Source organism: Bos indicus, chromosome 1, assembly GCF_029378745.1.
Source record: "Bos indicus isolate NIAB-ARS_2022 breed Sahiwal x Tharparkar chromosome 1, NIAB-ARS_B.indTharparkar_mat_pri_1.0, whole genome shotgun sequence".
NCBI lineage: Eukaryota > Metazoa > Chordata > Mammalia > Artiodactyla > Bovidae > Bos > Bos indicus.
In genome coordinates, this window is record NC_091760.1 from 99,907,380 (window position 1) to 99,922,487 (window position 15,108).

The 15,108-nt window shown below is 37.0% G+C and overlaps 1 protein-coding gene across 5 annotated transcripts in view; it reads right to left on the reverse strand.

The window, feature by feature from the left end:
* Positions 1-6,360: 6,360 nt before the first annotated feature.
* Positions 6,361-15,108, reverse strand: part of LOC109564383 (leucine-rich repeat-containing protein 23-like) — a 30,761-nt gene continuing 22,013 nt past the window's right edge. For 2 of the 5 annotated variants that reach the window (XM_070779609.1, XM_070779426.1), the window contains 3 exons: positions 14,345-14,487; positions 9,813-10,010; positions 6,361-6,529 (listed from right to left, as the gene is read on the reverse strand). In XM_070779609.1, the coding sequence (XP_070635710.1) occupies positions 6,418-6,529; positions 9,813-10,010; positions 14,345-14,487 (453 nt within the window). In that variant the 3' untranslated portion in view covers positions 6,361-6,417. Of the gene's footprint in view, positions 6,843-7,643; positions 7,706-9,812; positions 10,011-14,344; positions 14,488-15,108 lie in introns of all 5 variants that reach the window. The other 3 variants (XM_019967856.2, XM_070779555.1, XM_070779467.1) reach the window with 3 other exon arrangements.

Sequence of the window (15,108 nt, forward strand, 5' to 3'; positions counted from 1 at the left end):
TCAGATGGATCAAAAGTAGTTTTATTCAATGTTTTTAATTCTTCAATTTGCTCAAATGTAAGCTGGAAAGCCTTTTACTGGATAATATAGAGTTGATCCAAGCATTCACTGGATGCTGTTGAGAAGCTGGACTAGTTGATATGTAAGATTTCTTCGTACATGAATGAGCTTCTCTCCCTGAAATAATTTTCTAATGAAGGAGTTATTTGCACTGTGCTGTCTCTCAGAAAGTCATAGTTGTGAATAGTATCTACACAATTAATTCCTGCCACTATTTTGAACTAAAGTCATTAAGAAAATCATGAACCTACACACGTGTTTCATTCAGGGGAAGAATGAAACTGGGACACAAACACAGACGTGAAATAGTAAATGATTTTAGGATATCCTTTTATGCCGATCACTCTGTGTATTGAAGAAGAACTGAATATTACAACTGTTGAAGGATGAATGTACCTAAAATTTTTATAGTAGGAACTTTATATGGTTCTGTTGAGTTAAACAGAATATGGCCAGAAAATCTTTGGCACCTATGTACAAAATTCCTACAAAAATAGCTCTGTTGCTGATTTTTTTTTTTTTTTAATCCCTGCATATTTCCTAATAACGTATGCCTGCTAGTATGTTTAAGCTATGGGAGTGAGTGGTTCAGATCTCTGGGGATTATAGAATATACAAGGAAGTATTTTACACAGGTCAAGTGAATAGATTTATCTGAAATAATAGCAATACCACCATTGGACATATAATATCATTGCTGATAGCTATTAGAACTGCTGGCACCACAATGAATAAATAGCCTCAATTTGGGATTTAGCTTTTATTTAGTCAATTTCCCTTGGTCCAGTTGGTTCCCTCTGGTGTAGGTAAGCATCACCAACTTGAGTCAATGTGCTCTGGCCACACTGACCATAGGACCTATACCTCTTAAGATCAGAAAATCAGATTGCTATTCAATACAAGCTTTCTCTTAGAAATAGTGTAACACATATTTTGAGACCCTAATTACATTGCATTTAGCCATTATCCTTCATAGCTATCTACCACCCAGCACCTCTTATGAAACCCATGATTTTCCTTGTAATTAGACTGTTTTTGCTTGCAGATAATAACTTAATTCAAAGTAATTTAAATAATAAAACAATTTGCTGGCTGTCATAACTCCCCAGCTTTTCATGTCTTCATAATTAGAGAGTCATTTCCTAGGCAGGTTGATAAGAAGTCTAGGGGTCCCCAAGGAGAGAGGGGTCTGGAATTCTCAAGGAGGAACAAAGGACAAACCTTTTTTTCCCCTCTACATTCCATAAGATTATATAACAATAATGTATCCTGCCTGAGGACAATCTCTGGATTAAACCTTCTGGCTAATTCTGTTATCTTAAAATGTAAATTATGGGAGTAGGTCTGGTGAGGTCTTTACAACCTCCAGACATCTTTGGATTCATTGGAGAGTATATAACTCCATTGCTAACACTAGAAAGCAGGTACTCTTTCTACCCCCTCTGATGTCTATGTCACAAGCTTTATCTCCTTTATACTTAAATAAAACTTTATTACACAAAAGCTCTGAGCGATCAAGCCTTGTCTCTGGCCCCAGATTGAATTCTTCTCCTCCGGAGGCCAAGGATCCCTGCATCTTTGCGTGATTCAGCAACAACCTTTCAATAATTTATGTCTATTTCCAGCACTATTGCCCTAATTAAAGTTTTTTAATACATTTTACTGAAAGTATTATAATTGTATCCTACTTGGTAGTTATACCACCCCATTTATGGTTTCTGATGGTAGGCTGCTGCTGCTGCTGCTGCTAAGTCGCTTCAGTTGTGTCCGACTCTGTGCAAACCCATAGACGGCAGCCCACCAGGCTCCCCCGTCCCTGGGATTCTCCAGGCAAAAACACTGGAGTGGGTTGCCATTTCCTTCTCCAATGCATGAAAGTGAAAATTGAAAGTGAAATCGCTCAGTCATGTCCAACTCTTCGCGACCCCATGGACTGCAGCCTACCAGGCTCCTCCATCCATGGGATTTTCCAGGCAAGAGTACTGGAGTGGGGTGCCATTGCCTTCTCTTTATTCAACATTTTACATGCCAATTCTGCTATTTTGGTTGGCAATACCAAATATCAAACACTTTATTGTATTGAATAAGTAAAGTTTCTGTCTGTAAATTTGAGAAGGTGAAGGAATTCCAGTTGAGCTATTTCAAATCCTAAAAGAGGATACTGTTAAAGTGCTGCACTCAATATGCCAGCAAATTTGGAAAACTCAGAAGTGGCCACAGGACTGGAAAAGGGCAGTTTTCATTCCGATCCCAAAGAAAGGCAATGACAAAGAATGTTCAAATTATCGCACAGTTGGACTCATCTCACATGCTACCAAAGTAATTCTCAAAATTCTCCAAGCCAGGCTTCAACAGTATGTGAACGGTGAACTTCCAGATGTTCAAGCTGGTTTTAGAAAAGGCAGAGGAACCAGAGATCAAATTGCCAACCTCCTCTGGATCATCAAAAAAGCAAAAGAGTTCCAGAAAAACATTTACTTCTGCTTTATTGATTATGCAAAAGCCTTTGTATTGATCACAATAAATTGTGAAAAATCCTGAAAGAGTTGGGGATACCTGACCACCTGACCTGCCTCCTGAGAAATCTGTATGCAGGTCAAGAAGCAACAGTTAGAACTGGACATGAAACAACAGACTGGTTCCAAATTGGGAAAGGAGTACATCAAGGCTGTATATTGTCACCCTCCTTATTTAACTTCTATGTAGAGTACATCATGAGAAAGGCTGGGCTTGATGAGGCCCAAGCTGGAATCAAGATTGCCAGGAAAAATATGAATAACCTCAGATATGCAGATGACACCACCCTTATGGCAGAAAATGAAGATGAACTAAAGAACCTTTTGATGAAAGTGAAAGAAGAGAGTGAAAAAGTTGGCTTAAAGCTCAACATTCAGAAAACGAAGATCATGGCATCTGGTCCCATCAATTCATAGCAAAAAGATGGGGAAACAATGGAAACAGTGACAGACTTTAGTTTTTTGATCTCCAAAAATACTGCAGATGGTGACTGCAGCCATGAAATTAAAAGATGCTTGCTCCTTGGAAGAAAAGTTATGACCAACCTAGATAACATATTAAAAAGCAGAGACATTACTTTACCAACAGAAGCCCATCTAGTGAAACCTTTGGTTTTTCCAGTAGTCATGTATGGATGTGATAGTTGGACTATAAAGAAAGCTGAGCACCAAAGAATTGATGCTTTTGAACTGTGGTGTTGGAGAAGACTCTTGAGAGTCCCTTGGACTGCAAGGAGATACAACCAGTCCATCCTAAAGTAGATCAGTCCTGGATGTTCATTGGAAGGACTGATGCTGAAGCTGAAACTCCAATATTTGGGCCACCTGATGGGAAGTACAGACTCATTGGAAGAGACCCTGATGCTTAGAAACATTGAAGGCAGAAGGAGAAGGGGATGACAGAGGATGAGATGATTGGATGACATCACTGAGTAGATGGACAGAGTTTGAGCAAGCTCTGGGAGTTGGTGATGGACTAGGAAGCCTGGAGTGCTGAAGTCCATGGGGTTGCTAAGAGTCAGACAAAACTGAGGGACTGAACTGAATTGAAATTTGAGGAGGTTTGTTAGTTGGGAAAGGCTAGGTTATGGTGTATCATCAAATGGAATCTTATAGGTTAATGACATGTGTTCACCCTCTCTTGCTGTACATCCTTTGTAGGTTGACTGCAGCTCTGCCTCACACCATATTCACATAAGGACCTAGATTGATGGAGTAGCCATTATCTGGAAATTTGCCTGTTAATGTAAGTGCAAGAAAAGAAAGTGTGACAAAGCACAAACTCATTTTCAAAGTTTCTGCCTATAAGTGACTTGCGTCAGACTCATTTACATTTCACTGGCCAAATCAATTTGCTTGACACATTTGACTTCAAAGAGTAGGGGCAAGTATACACCTCTTCTGGGGAGGGCAGCGAATACTGATAAAGAGTAAAGCAATCAACCACATGAGGGACTTCCCTGGCGGTCCACTGGTTAAGACTTCACCTTTCAATGCAAGGAGTGCAAGTTTAATCCCTGTTCAGGGAGTTGAGATCCCACAAGCCTAGGAGCCAAAACCAAAACAAAAAACAGAAACACGTTATCAAAAAAAAAAAAAAAAAAAAACTCATAAAGAAAACCAACCATATGACCTTAAAATTTAGAGCAGAGGTCAGTAAATGATAACCTATCATATACTTTCTTAAACAAAAGTTTTATTGGGACACAGTCACACCCATTAATTTACATGTGGTCTATGGCTGCTTTTGCACTAAAAATGGCAGAGTTGAGTGGTTAGTACAGAGACCATATAGCCAATAAAACCTACAGTATTTACTCTCTGGGCCTTTACTGAAAGTATTTTCCCACACTGAGTTAGAGAGGCAGAAGGTTACATGTGTAAACACCTAAAATGAAATGTGTCCCAGTTTCTTATTTACTTCATGAGTAAAGTCCCTGTTTGTTTTGAAAGCAGGCAAAATCTAATTTTTTTTAAAATCAAATAGAAGCAGTAATGAGAAAATATGCCATAAGACCAATATTTTTTTAAAGTACTTTTTACAGAGAAAACAGATCTGATTGAAATGATGAGGGAAGAGTTTTGGAGGAAATACTATTCAAAATGAGCGTTGAAAGGAGAAAGGTGTTCTCAGGGGTGCTTTCAAAGGAAAAGTATTGCAGAAATCGAAAAACTTGAACAAGAAAAGTTTAGGATACGTTCAAGGAATAGTGAATTCTTGATTATGATTAAATACTAGGATTTGTGATGCTAGAATTTGGGAAGATGAAGCTGTTGCTAGAAATACAAAAGTACCATCTTGAATTTTAAAATTAGAACCAAATTATTAGAAGAGACAGCAAAAGTGTTGAAAGGTGTTCAGGGTTTGAATCTTGGGTTTGCCATGTGACCTACCTTTATCATCAATCTTAAACAAATTACTTAACCCCTCTGAGCTTCAGATACTCCTGCCTATAAAATAATAACCACAACCTCACAGTTTTTTGAGGACTTAAAGATGAATGTACAGTTTCTGTCCTATGTCTGATGCATAATAGATATTCAAAAGTTACAGCTATTTTTATTAATATTTTACTCTTTTTTAAACCACTGTCAATATACTTCTCTGATTTTTCTAGCCAGGCCCATTCCTAACTTAGATACAATTTCTAGGTTTTGTATCCCTTTTCATGCTGTGTTATCTGACTGGAAGAACCTGCTACTACCTGGGAAGGTCTATGACTCTTCAATATCCATCTCAGATGGCTTCCTGTAATTTAAAATGAAATCTCTTCCTTTCACTTACTCATATAATAGCTATTCATAACACAGTTCTTTGAATTTAAGGTCTTTGTGTGCAATCTTCAATCATTCATAAGATCCTTGAGGGAAGGGCCTGTGTCTTGGTCTTGTTAGAATCTTTGTTATATAATTTTACAAGCAGAAGTTAGTTGGCAGAATGATTCAGAAAGCATGTTATTTATTTCATGCTAGGATCTCTAGATAATCAATAAACCATCTTATGAAAACCTTAATTCTGCAACTCCACTGATCTTTATCAATAAAAAAAATATAGTCATAAGTTGTTTTGGGTGTTGACCTTTCTGTAAATTTTGAAAGCAATGAAAGTGAATTGTGTTCTTTCTTATTAGCACATAGGGAAGGCAGTCTCAAAATTGTATTTGTGAAATTCTCTAAAAAGAAGCTTTACCATTATTGTTTATTTTCTAAGTACTCCATGAATAGCATATGGCTTAGGACCTCCCTAAATTTCTGCTGTGTGAAAATCACTAATAAATGACAGAATATTTAAAATGAAGAATCCAGTGCATGTGATTTAAAATTGTACAAGGTGCTTCTAATCGTCCCTTTTCCTTCTGATAGGTTCAGATATTTAAAGCAGTACATTCTAAGTAAGGAGCTTATAGTCTTAGGGGTGGACCAGAAGAGTCCCTGGAGCATGGGAAAACCGTAGAGCCCTTATTTATGTTAAATTTTTATCGCCATCATTTAAAAATCTTTAATTCTATGTTTTTAAATAGATGTTATATATTCATTTTAGTATTTTATGTATACAACTTCTAAAAATATTAAACAGTAAATTAATAAAATAAAATTATTTAAATTATTTAAAATCTATGTGCTCAAAATTTATTTACTGATAAGGCATAGAATTTTAAAAACTGGAGAAAACTGGATAAAAGGAAAGCAATAGATATATAAATATATAATATCTGTGTGTGTGTGTGTATATATATATATATATATATATATATAAAACAAGTCATAATACTTAGTCATACATTTCTTGTTTATTCATTTTTAAAAACAATGGTGGTGGCTTGTTTCTATACAGATTTAATTAGGATACAATACATATTTTTGAAAAAATATTGGTTTCTGGTGGTGGAGTATCTTCTGGTAGCTTCAGGATCCCATCCAGCATTTTTAAGTTTGGCAAACAGGAGAACACTCTAAAGCAAAAGTTAAAGAAAAAAAAGTAACTGTACCGAACAAAAGAATTGTATTTCACTTACTCTGTAAATGAGTGGACTTTGCCTATTGTTAAAAGGAAGATGAGTGGCTATCACTTTATTCTGTTTTCCTTATCTTTGCAATGACATTAAGGTAAAGTACAATTTGTGTTGATTGAGCTGATGACCCTGTCATAGATTGCCTCTCGGGAAGCTACTAGATCATTCAGCAGATTCTAAGTATTGAGCAGAGGAGTGAAACTGCATACACTCTGTTTTCATAAGAGAACATCATTCCAGTTTTTACAATGTCCTATGAAGAAAAAAAAAATCAATGAGTGGATTTAGCTAACTAACCATGAGAGAAAGAATGAGATCATGAGATATGTACACATTATAAAATTGGAAGCTGTTTTTTAAAGTAAAGCAAGTCCGAGTTGTCTAGTGATAGTTAAGGAAGAATTCTGGATGAGAGTTATAAGAAGGGGTGGGAAACAATTTTGTGCTGAGTTATTTTCTCTTGACAGAGGAGCTCACATTTCAAATTTAGACAGTCACTTCCAGCTTCAGGAGGTGGTCTTTCATGTCAACCCAGTTAAACAGTAGCCGTATGCCTAGCAGCTTTATAAAGCAGCGTTTTCTTTCGAGTGGACAGCTTTCCTGATTGGGGAGTTCTGGTGGCTCAGGCCAGGGGAAATGGAAGACAGTGGCGTTGGCCCAGGATGAAAGATGCTGAACCTTTCAGGAGACATGCCATGCCGACTAATGATGGTGCCAACCTCCTGGAATACTCCCATTGGCTGCATGATTTTCTTAGCTCTAAATGCTTTCTGCACATTATCTCATCCTCAAAACAATCCTGTCAAGTTAGTTTTTACCCCCTATTTTAAGTAACTTATCCAAGATCATAAAGCCTGTAGGTGATGGAGTAAAGATTAAAATCTGTCTTCTGGCTCCAGTTTTCAGACTTGGCAGGAACTCCTAGTCCCCCCCTTTCTTTTTTTAAAGTCAAACTATTGGTGAACTAAGATAATCCTGACTTCTGAAGAATGGTAAAAGAATTTGCCTGTGGGTGTCCCAAGAAGTGGGCTGCCCTCTACCTCCTGGGACTTACACCATTAGCTCTATCATTAAGTCCTTTCTCTTTTGAACTGTGCTGTCTTCTTATTGGAGGATCTGAAACAAAGGAGGAAGGGAAGACAGTCACAATTCTAGGTGTCAGTGATCAAGAAAAGCTTATACTTAAATATTCTGATCGTGATGTAAAGGGTCACTGAAAGTCTGGCCTAAATTCTCAACACAAATGTACCCAGTGACAAAATGAATGCTGCTGTAATCCTCATGTGGATTTTTGGCTAGATAATTAAACCTAAATTTGGATGAACTTGAGACTTCAGCTTAGTGCTTCAGTAGGAGTGAATACTTAAATCCTTCTCTCATGCTTTAAAATGACCACATCTTTCTGTTTTAAAGCAACCCTGCACTACCTTGGTCAATATAACCTGGCTTTTTGTAGACTTGATTGTCAGTATGTATGCACCTTGGACTCAATCCAATCGAATTAATACTAAACAAATAGAAGAACCTCATTATATCCTTTTTTTCCACATAAATTCTATACCACCTCATGAATTCTGAAGACAGCTTTATAGTGAGACTTCAGGGCATATCAGATTTCAGACAGTTAATCTAACACTATTGTTATAAGGCATTCTTTGAAGAGAGGCAAGTGACTGAGTTGGGATCAAAGTGTTTTCTAAAATCCCACATATTAATTAACCAAACTGAAATACAATACTAATAAATTATTTTTAAGACAGACGTGTGCTATTTTATGAATGACATTGAAATGTCTAACTAAAACTCCTCTGACTGTAGGAAATAGAATTAATTTTAAGCTTCAAAACATTATTTTGGTTAAATATTAGTTCAATATTAAAGCAACTGTGCCACCAGATTTTGCTTATATAATATCAATTTGAGAATTTATTGTCACAGAATATGAAATTTTGCTTTCAGACTATAGTCAAAGGGAAAACAATTGCAGTAATGAGATTTACGTAGTAACAACAGAGATTAGAATTTTTATTTTGACAATTTTCATTGCACATCATGGACTGAAGAGTCTGATATTATACAGGCCTCTAGAATATAGTTGCTATTATGGGAAAATGCCAGTATGAGAAAGGAAAGTGGTGAGAGAACTATATTTTGTGGAAATTGGATGTGGAGGAAGGACTATAATCACAGACCAGAATGGAGCCTAGAAATGATCTAACCCTTTGTGAGACAGATTCAGAGTGAGAGATGAGATGACTTGTGGTCATCTGGGGGCAAATATAGGTCTAGAACTCAGTTGCTTGTTTCTACCATTTTAATTTCCATAAGTATACTAACAGTGTGGGCTGCCAGGTGGCTCAGTGGTAAAGAATCTGCCTGCATTGCAGAAAATGCAGAAGACATGGTTTCAGTCCCTGGGTCAGGAAGATCCCCTGGAGGAGGGCATGGTGACCCACTTCAGTTTTCTTGCCTCAAGAATCCCATGGACAAAGGAGTCTGACAGGCTACAGTCCACAGGGTCTCAAAGACTCAGGCACAACTGAAGCAGCTGAGCACACACACGGACTAATAGTGGTGCTGGGAATTAGCTGCAGATAAATGGATGGACATATTACTTGGTGCACACTCAAGGTTGTTTAGATTCCATTATTATCACCATTAAGAATGTTCCTAATATTGACAAAGAAATAAAAATGGTTTATTCTTGGAAGGTTTCCAGCTCTTTCAACCACCAGAGGAGATCGAATCAATTACTTTTTTTGTATTCACTTAATTAATGGTGCCCTTGTGGCCCAAAGATATGAAAATAAAACCAGAGAATAAACAGTTTATAAGATGGTCACTTGGGCCTTGATGAGAACCTACATTTAGAAATTTTATAAAAGACATCTGCTGAATATCATGAGAGAAAATGCATAGGATTTGCAAGTCTAAAATTAAATATCTAAGTTTATGTATAGTCCCATTACAGGAGGAGCCTAAAATTTGCACAGCATTGTAAATTAACTGACAGAAGAGTATATTAAAAATTAAACACACACACACAAGATCAGTTCAAATCAGTTCAAATCTCACTTTAGGTGAGATTAGAAGCATGAATTGTTCAACACGCAGTAGATAAGCTAAATACCTGCTGAGCAAATTTAAGCAAGATGGGAACAATGGTTAAAAGTATAACATTCAATGAAGTAGAAAAGATGACTTAAAGCATTTGGGACCTCACCGTTTTCGGTAGTTTTGGTGAAATTCACAAGGGTTCCTCTTGAGCATAAGGGATTCCAGTGGCGTGCACCGTAAGCTGGACAGCCCAGTCAGAGTCTCAATATGGTTGTCAGCCAAGGATAAATGCTGTATCTGAGGGATCTTTGGCAATTGCTTGAAAGATGTGAGATGGTTTTTGTTCATATTTAAAACTCTGCAACTGTATATAAAATATAAACATCCTGTCATTTGTCTCCTAAAGAGGATGGTGAACTACCAAATACTGCAAAGCACTAGCATGCCTCACCTAGACTATGACACCTCAAAGGTGTGACAGGGACATTTTCTACAAATATGGTGGGAAAGAAAAACAAAATATGTATATTAAAATATTAAGAGAAAATAAACAGGGCAGATAAGACTGAAAGCTTGTCTAAGGCAAGACTATGTTTTCTTTTCACTGTGTTTGGTTCTTGGTGACTTCTCAATAAGTCCTGGATGAAAGAGTAAAGGGCTGCTTGAAATCTCAGCAATATAAAAGTTCACTCAAAGCTTCTGAAGAGTATTGCCCCTAAGTAGTGAGATTATAATTGTTTTCCTTTCTTTCTACTTTTCTGTACTTAAATTCAATATTGAGAAAATAGTATTTAAAAATTTTTTTAAAGTCCTTTTTTTTTAATGCAAAAGAAAGCTAAAATTACCCTTGGGAACAGAAATATGTGTTAGGCATTGAGGTTGAATACATTTTCCTGACAGAATATAATGCTTCTTAATATTTTGCCTTAAAACCATAATTGTATAAAACCATGCCATTAAAGAAAATAATTCCAAATCCATCACTGACGCCTTGCCTTACAGAAGAATTCCTTTATGCATAAGCTGGGATTTAATACTCTGAGGGAAACACAGGGTATTTATTTATAAACCTCATGGCCCACAAAGACACTTGGTAAATAATTATCGCTGAAGGCCTGGCGTGCTGCGATTCATGGGGTCGCAAAGAGTCGGACACGACTGAGCGACTGAACTGAACAGTAAACATGGTGCTAAACAGAGAGATGACAGTCACACAGCAGCATGACAAATTAAATTCACTTTGAACCGCCCCGCACATTTCATTGTAATTTTTCACATCCATTATTTTCATTTCCCTTGTTTCCTTCCATTTTCCATAGGGATATTTTGCAGTCTTAACCATATCTTTGATAACTTCAGGTTTCCACTCTTTCCTAGGTGTGTGCCATGTAAACAGTTGTATCTGACTGTTCTTGCTTGGATAATCTCAGGAACGGGGGAGCCTGGCGGGCTGCCGTCTATGGGTTGCACAGAGTCGGACACGACTGAAGTGACTTAGCAGCAGCAGTAGATGTTTTTCTGGAACTCTCTTGCTTTTTCGATGACCCAATGGATGTTGGCAATTTGCTCTCTGCTCCTCTGACTTTTCTGAATCAGCTTGCACATCTGGAAGTTCATGGTTCACGTACTGCTGAAGCCTGGCTTGGAGAATTTTGAGCATTACTTTGCTAGCGTGTGAGATAAGTGCAATTGTGCAGTAGTTTGAGCATTCTTTGGCATTGCCTTTCTTTGGGATTGGAATTAAAACTGACCCTTTCCAGTCCTGTGGCCACTGCTGAGTTTTCCAGATTTGCTGGCATATTGAGTGCAGCACTTTCACTGCATCATCTTTTAGGATTTGAAATAGCTTAACTGGAATTTCATCCCCTCCACTCACTTTGTACATAGTAATGCCTCCAAAGGCCCACTTGACTTCACATTCCAGGATGTCTGGCTCTGGGTGAGTGATCATACCATCATGATTATCTGGGCCATGAAGATCTTTTTTGTATTAGTTCTTCTGTGTATTCTTGCCACCTCTTCTTAATATCTTCTTCTGTTAGGTCCATACCATTTTTGTCCTTTATCGAGCCCATCTTTGCATGAAATATTTGCTTGGTATCTCTAATTTTCTTGAAGAGATCTCTAGTTTTTCCCATTCTATTGTTTCCCTCCATTTCTTTGCATTGATCTTTGAGGAAGGCTTTCTTATCTCTCCTTGCTATTCTTTGGAACTCTGCATTCAAATAGGTATATCTTCCATTTCTCCTTTGCCTTTTGCTTCTCTTCTTTTCATGGCTATTTGTAAGGCCTTCTCAGACAACCATTTTGCCTTTTTGCATTTATTTTTCTTGGGGATGGTCTTGATCCCTGCCTCCTGTACAATGTCATGAACCTGCATCCATAGTTCATCAGGCACTCTGTCTATCGGATCTAATCCCTTGAATCTATTTGTCACTTCCACTATAATCATAAGGGATTTGATTTCGGTCATACCTGAATGGTCTAGTGGTTTTCCCTACTTTCTTCAATTTCAGTCTGAATTTGGCAATAAGGAGTTTATGGTCTGAGCCATAGTCAGCTCCCAGTCTTGTTTTTGCTGACAGTATAGAGCTTCTCCATCTTTGGCTTCAAAGAATATAATCAATCTGATTTCAGTATTGACCATCTGGTGATGTCCACGTGTAGAGTCTTCTTTTGTGTTGTTGGAAGAGGGTGTTTGATATGACCAGTGCATTCTCTTGACAAAACTCTACTAGCCTTTGCCCTGCTTCATTCTGTACTCCAAGGCCAAATCAGCCTCTCATATTCACCATCGCACAGATCCTCAGTCAACTGGATAATGTTAGGGGACATGACTGACAAACCAAGTGTGATTTTTCTCCTGGGGCAACAGAGAAGGAGGCTATGAATATACATGCATCAATTTTCTACTCTCTTGATACATTGATTTGACAGTTGTAGAGTCTGAATTGCAATTATATAATTTACATTATACATTGTATTTCTGAAGAAAGAAAGGCCAAAAGAATACATCTAAAGAATACTAAAACTGGGTCGTCTTTTCTTTAATGATAACAGTTTCCCTTTTTCTCTCTTTTTTATATAAGATAGGAAAAATTTGGAAGTTTACTGATTTGGATCAAGTCAAATTCACATACCCCAAATTAATGGTCTTCTAGCGTAGTGTTTCTAAAGTATGCTATGTGACTATTAATATTTTTTCTTGTACATTTATTTAAATAAGTATTACAAAATATAACCAATACATCCTTATTTTGTCCCTAGAAGAGAGGCTAAGGGGAAAAATTGAACAAATTAACATCAAGTAACTGATGCTGGGAAAAATTGAGGGCAAGAGGAGAGTGGCGTGACAGAGGATGAGATGGTTGGATGGTATCACTGTCTCAGTGGACAGGAGTTTGAGCAAACTCAGGGAGTTAGTGAAAGACAGAAAAACCTGGCATGTTGTAATTCGTGTGGTCACAGAGTCGGACATGACTTAGTGACTGAACAACAAACTGAATAAATTAAAATGGCAGTGATATTAAGATTCCTCTGAAAACTTTTATTTTGGTATTTTTTAATTTGTCATTTGAAAAGAACATAAGTAAAATCAAATGTTACACAAGTCTGTCTAAAGTTGGGAAGGGACTTTGAAAATGACTGAAGATCTTCAGGGATCATTGCATATTCTGCCACTTCCTCTGTCTGCTGGCCCGTTTCGCTCCCCTGTTGACTGTGATGAGCTCTTTTCGTTGCCCCGCCTCAGCCCCGGCTCAGAGATGTAACTTAACTCGCTCGAGGATTTACCTTTCCTTCTTGTTGCTGCTTAATATTTCCTAATTCTTTTCTGGGAAGTTCTGTCTGCCCCTCTGATGGCTACCACAGCTTGTTCTAGCTATACACCTGCTTGGTGAAGCAAAGGGCAGCTCCCCACAGAGTTCTCAAGCAATCCTGAGCAAGGAGGCAGATTATCTTTAATATTATCCTTAGTGTCCTTGGGACATCAAAGAGTCCACATAAATTAAAATTTCTTTTATGTCTGTCACTGTTCTCATTGACAACTCCTACCCCTCTATTAGAATGTAAAGAATTTTATCTTAAATCAAATAAGAGATTAAATTGAAAATAAATAAAATGTTCTCAGTTAAAAAAAAATTTCTTTTTTAAAGCAAGTGAACCTGAAGTCAAGACTCTTGTTAACTACCTATAGAGTATTTCCCTGTAAATGGTCAATAAACATGACTAAAAATCACTATCTTACAATGATAATGTATATATGATGTGATTGTATTTCCAGTTCACTACACAAGGAACATAGCAAGCTTTTCTGCCAATATGTCCTATGATTATTAATTATTCCCCTAAGAACTGATAATAACAATATTAATTTGAAAAGGAATAGATTTTTCCTGCTAAATTGTGACAGTTTGATTTATAAATTTCCCTTTTTGCCTTGCTCAGACATCGCTTAGCACTCTCAATTTCTTTTTTTTTTTTCGTTTTTATTTTATTTTTTTTTAATTTTATTTTATTTTTAAACTTTACGTAATTGTATTAGTTTTGCCAAATATCAAAATGAATCAAAAAGCACTTTCACTTTCAAGGCCTGACCACATGAAGGGAGCCACAATAGGTAAAGACATTGATCACATGTACCCATATAATAAAGACTTGACTTTAACTTAGAAACTGGACATGCTAAGGAGAAGGTACCTTGGCAATCTTAAGGCACTTAAATCCACCAGTGAATTGTCCACTAACCAGAGGGTTTCAACTCGAATTAGTCTTCTAAGAATCCTGTTAAAATTTTCAACTTGATAAGGGTCCCCCAAATCCTGAAATGAAAGGTTCAAATTCTGAAGGGAAAAACAAATAAAAAGAAAAAGCAAGTGCTTTGTCAACTTTTAAAAATAGTTTTTAATTTTAACTGTTATATATTTAAGTCAGCAGTTTTTACTGTTTTGTTTTTTGGTCTTCTAAAATATTCACACATCCAAATACTCACAATTATTGCAGAGATTTTCAAGATAGGAAAGGAGGATGAAGATATTGACTGGATTGTTTAGAATTAAACACCAGGTGGGAGGTGGCAGATAGAGATGGAAAGATCCTTAGATTTTGAAATTTTTCTGATATGAAAAGTAGAGGGGGTAAAGCACTGTTTGGGTTTATATGATTAGTTAGTTATCTTTGAATGTGAAAGTCACTCAGTTGTGTCTGACTCTGTGACCCCCATGGACTATACAGTCCATGAAATCTCCAGGCCAGGATACTGGAGTGGGTAGCCATTCCTTTCTCCAGGGGATCTTCCCAACCCAGGGATCGCACCCAGGTCTTTAGCCTCCTTGGAAATACTCAGAAATTTCATTTATAAAAATTTCAGAGTTAGATGCCATCATTCAAAAGATGGAAAATGTGATTTCATTTTAAAATAACCAGGGGTATATACATATATGAGGTGTGACATTGAAGAAGGT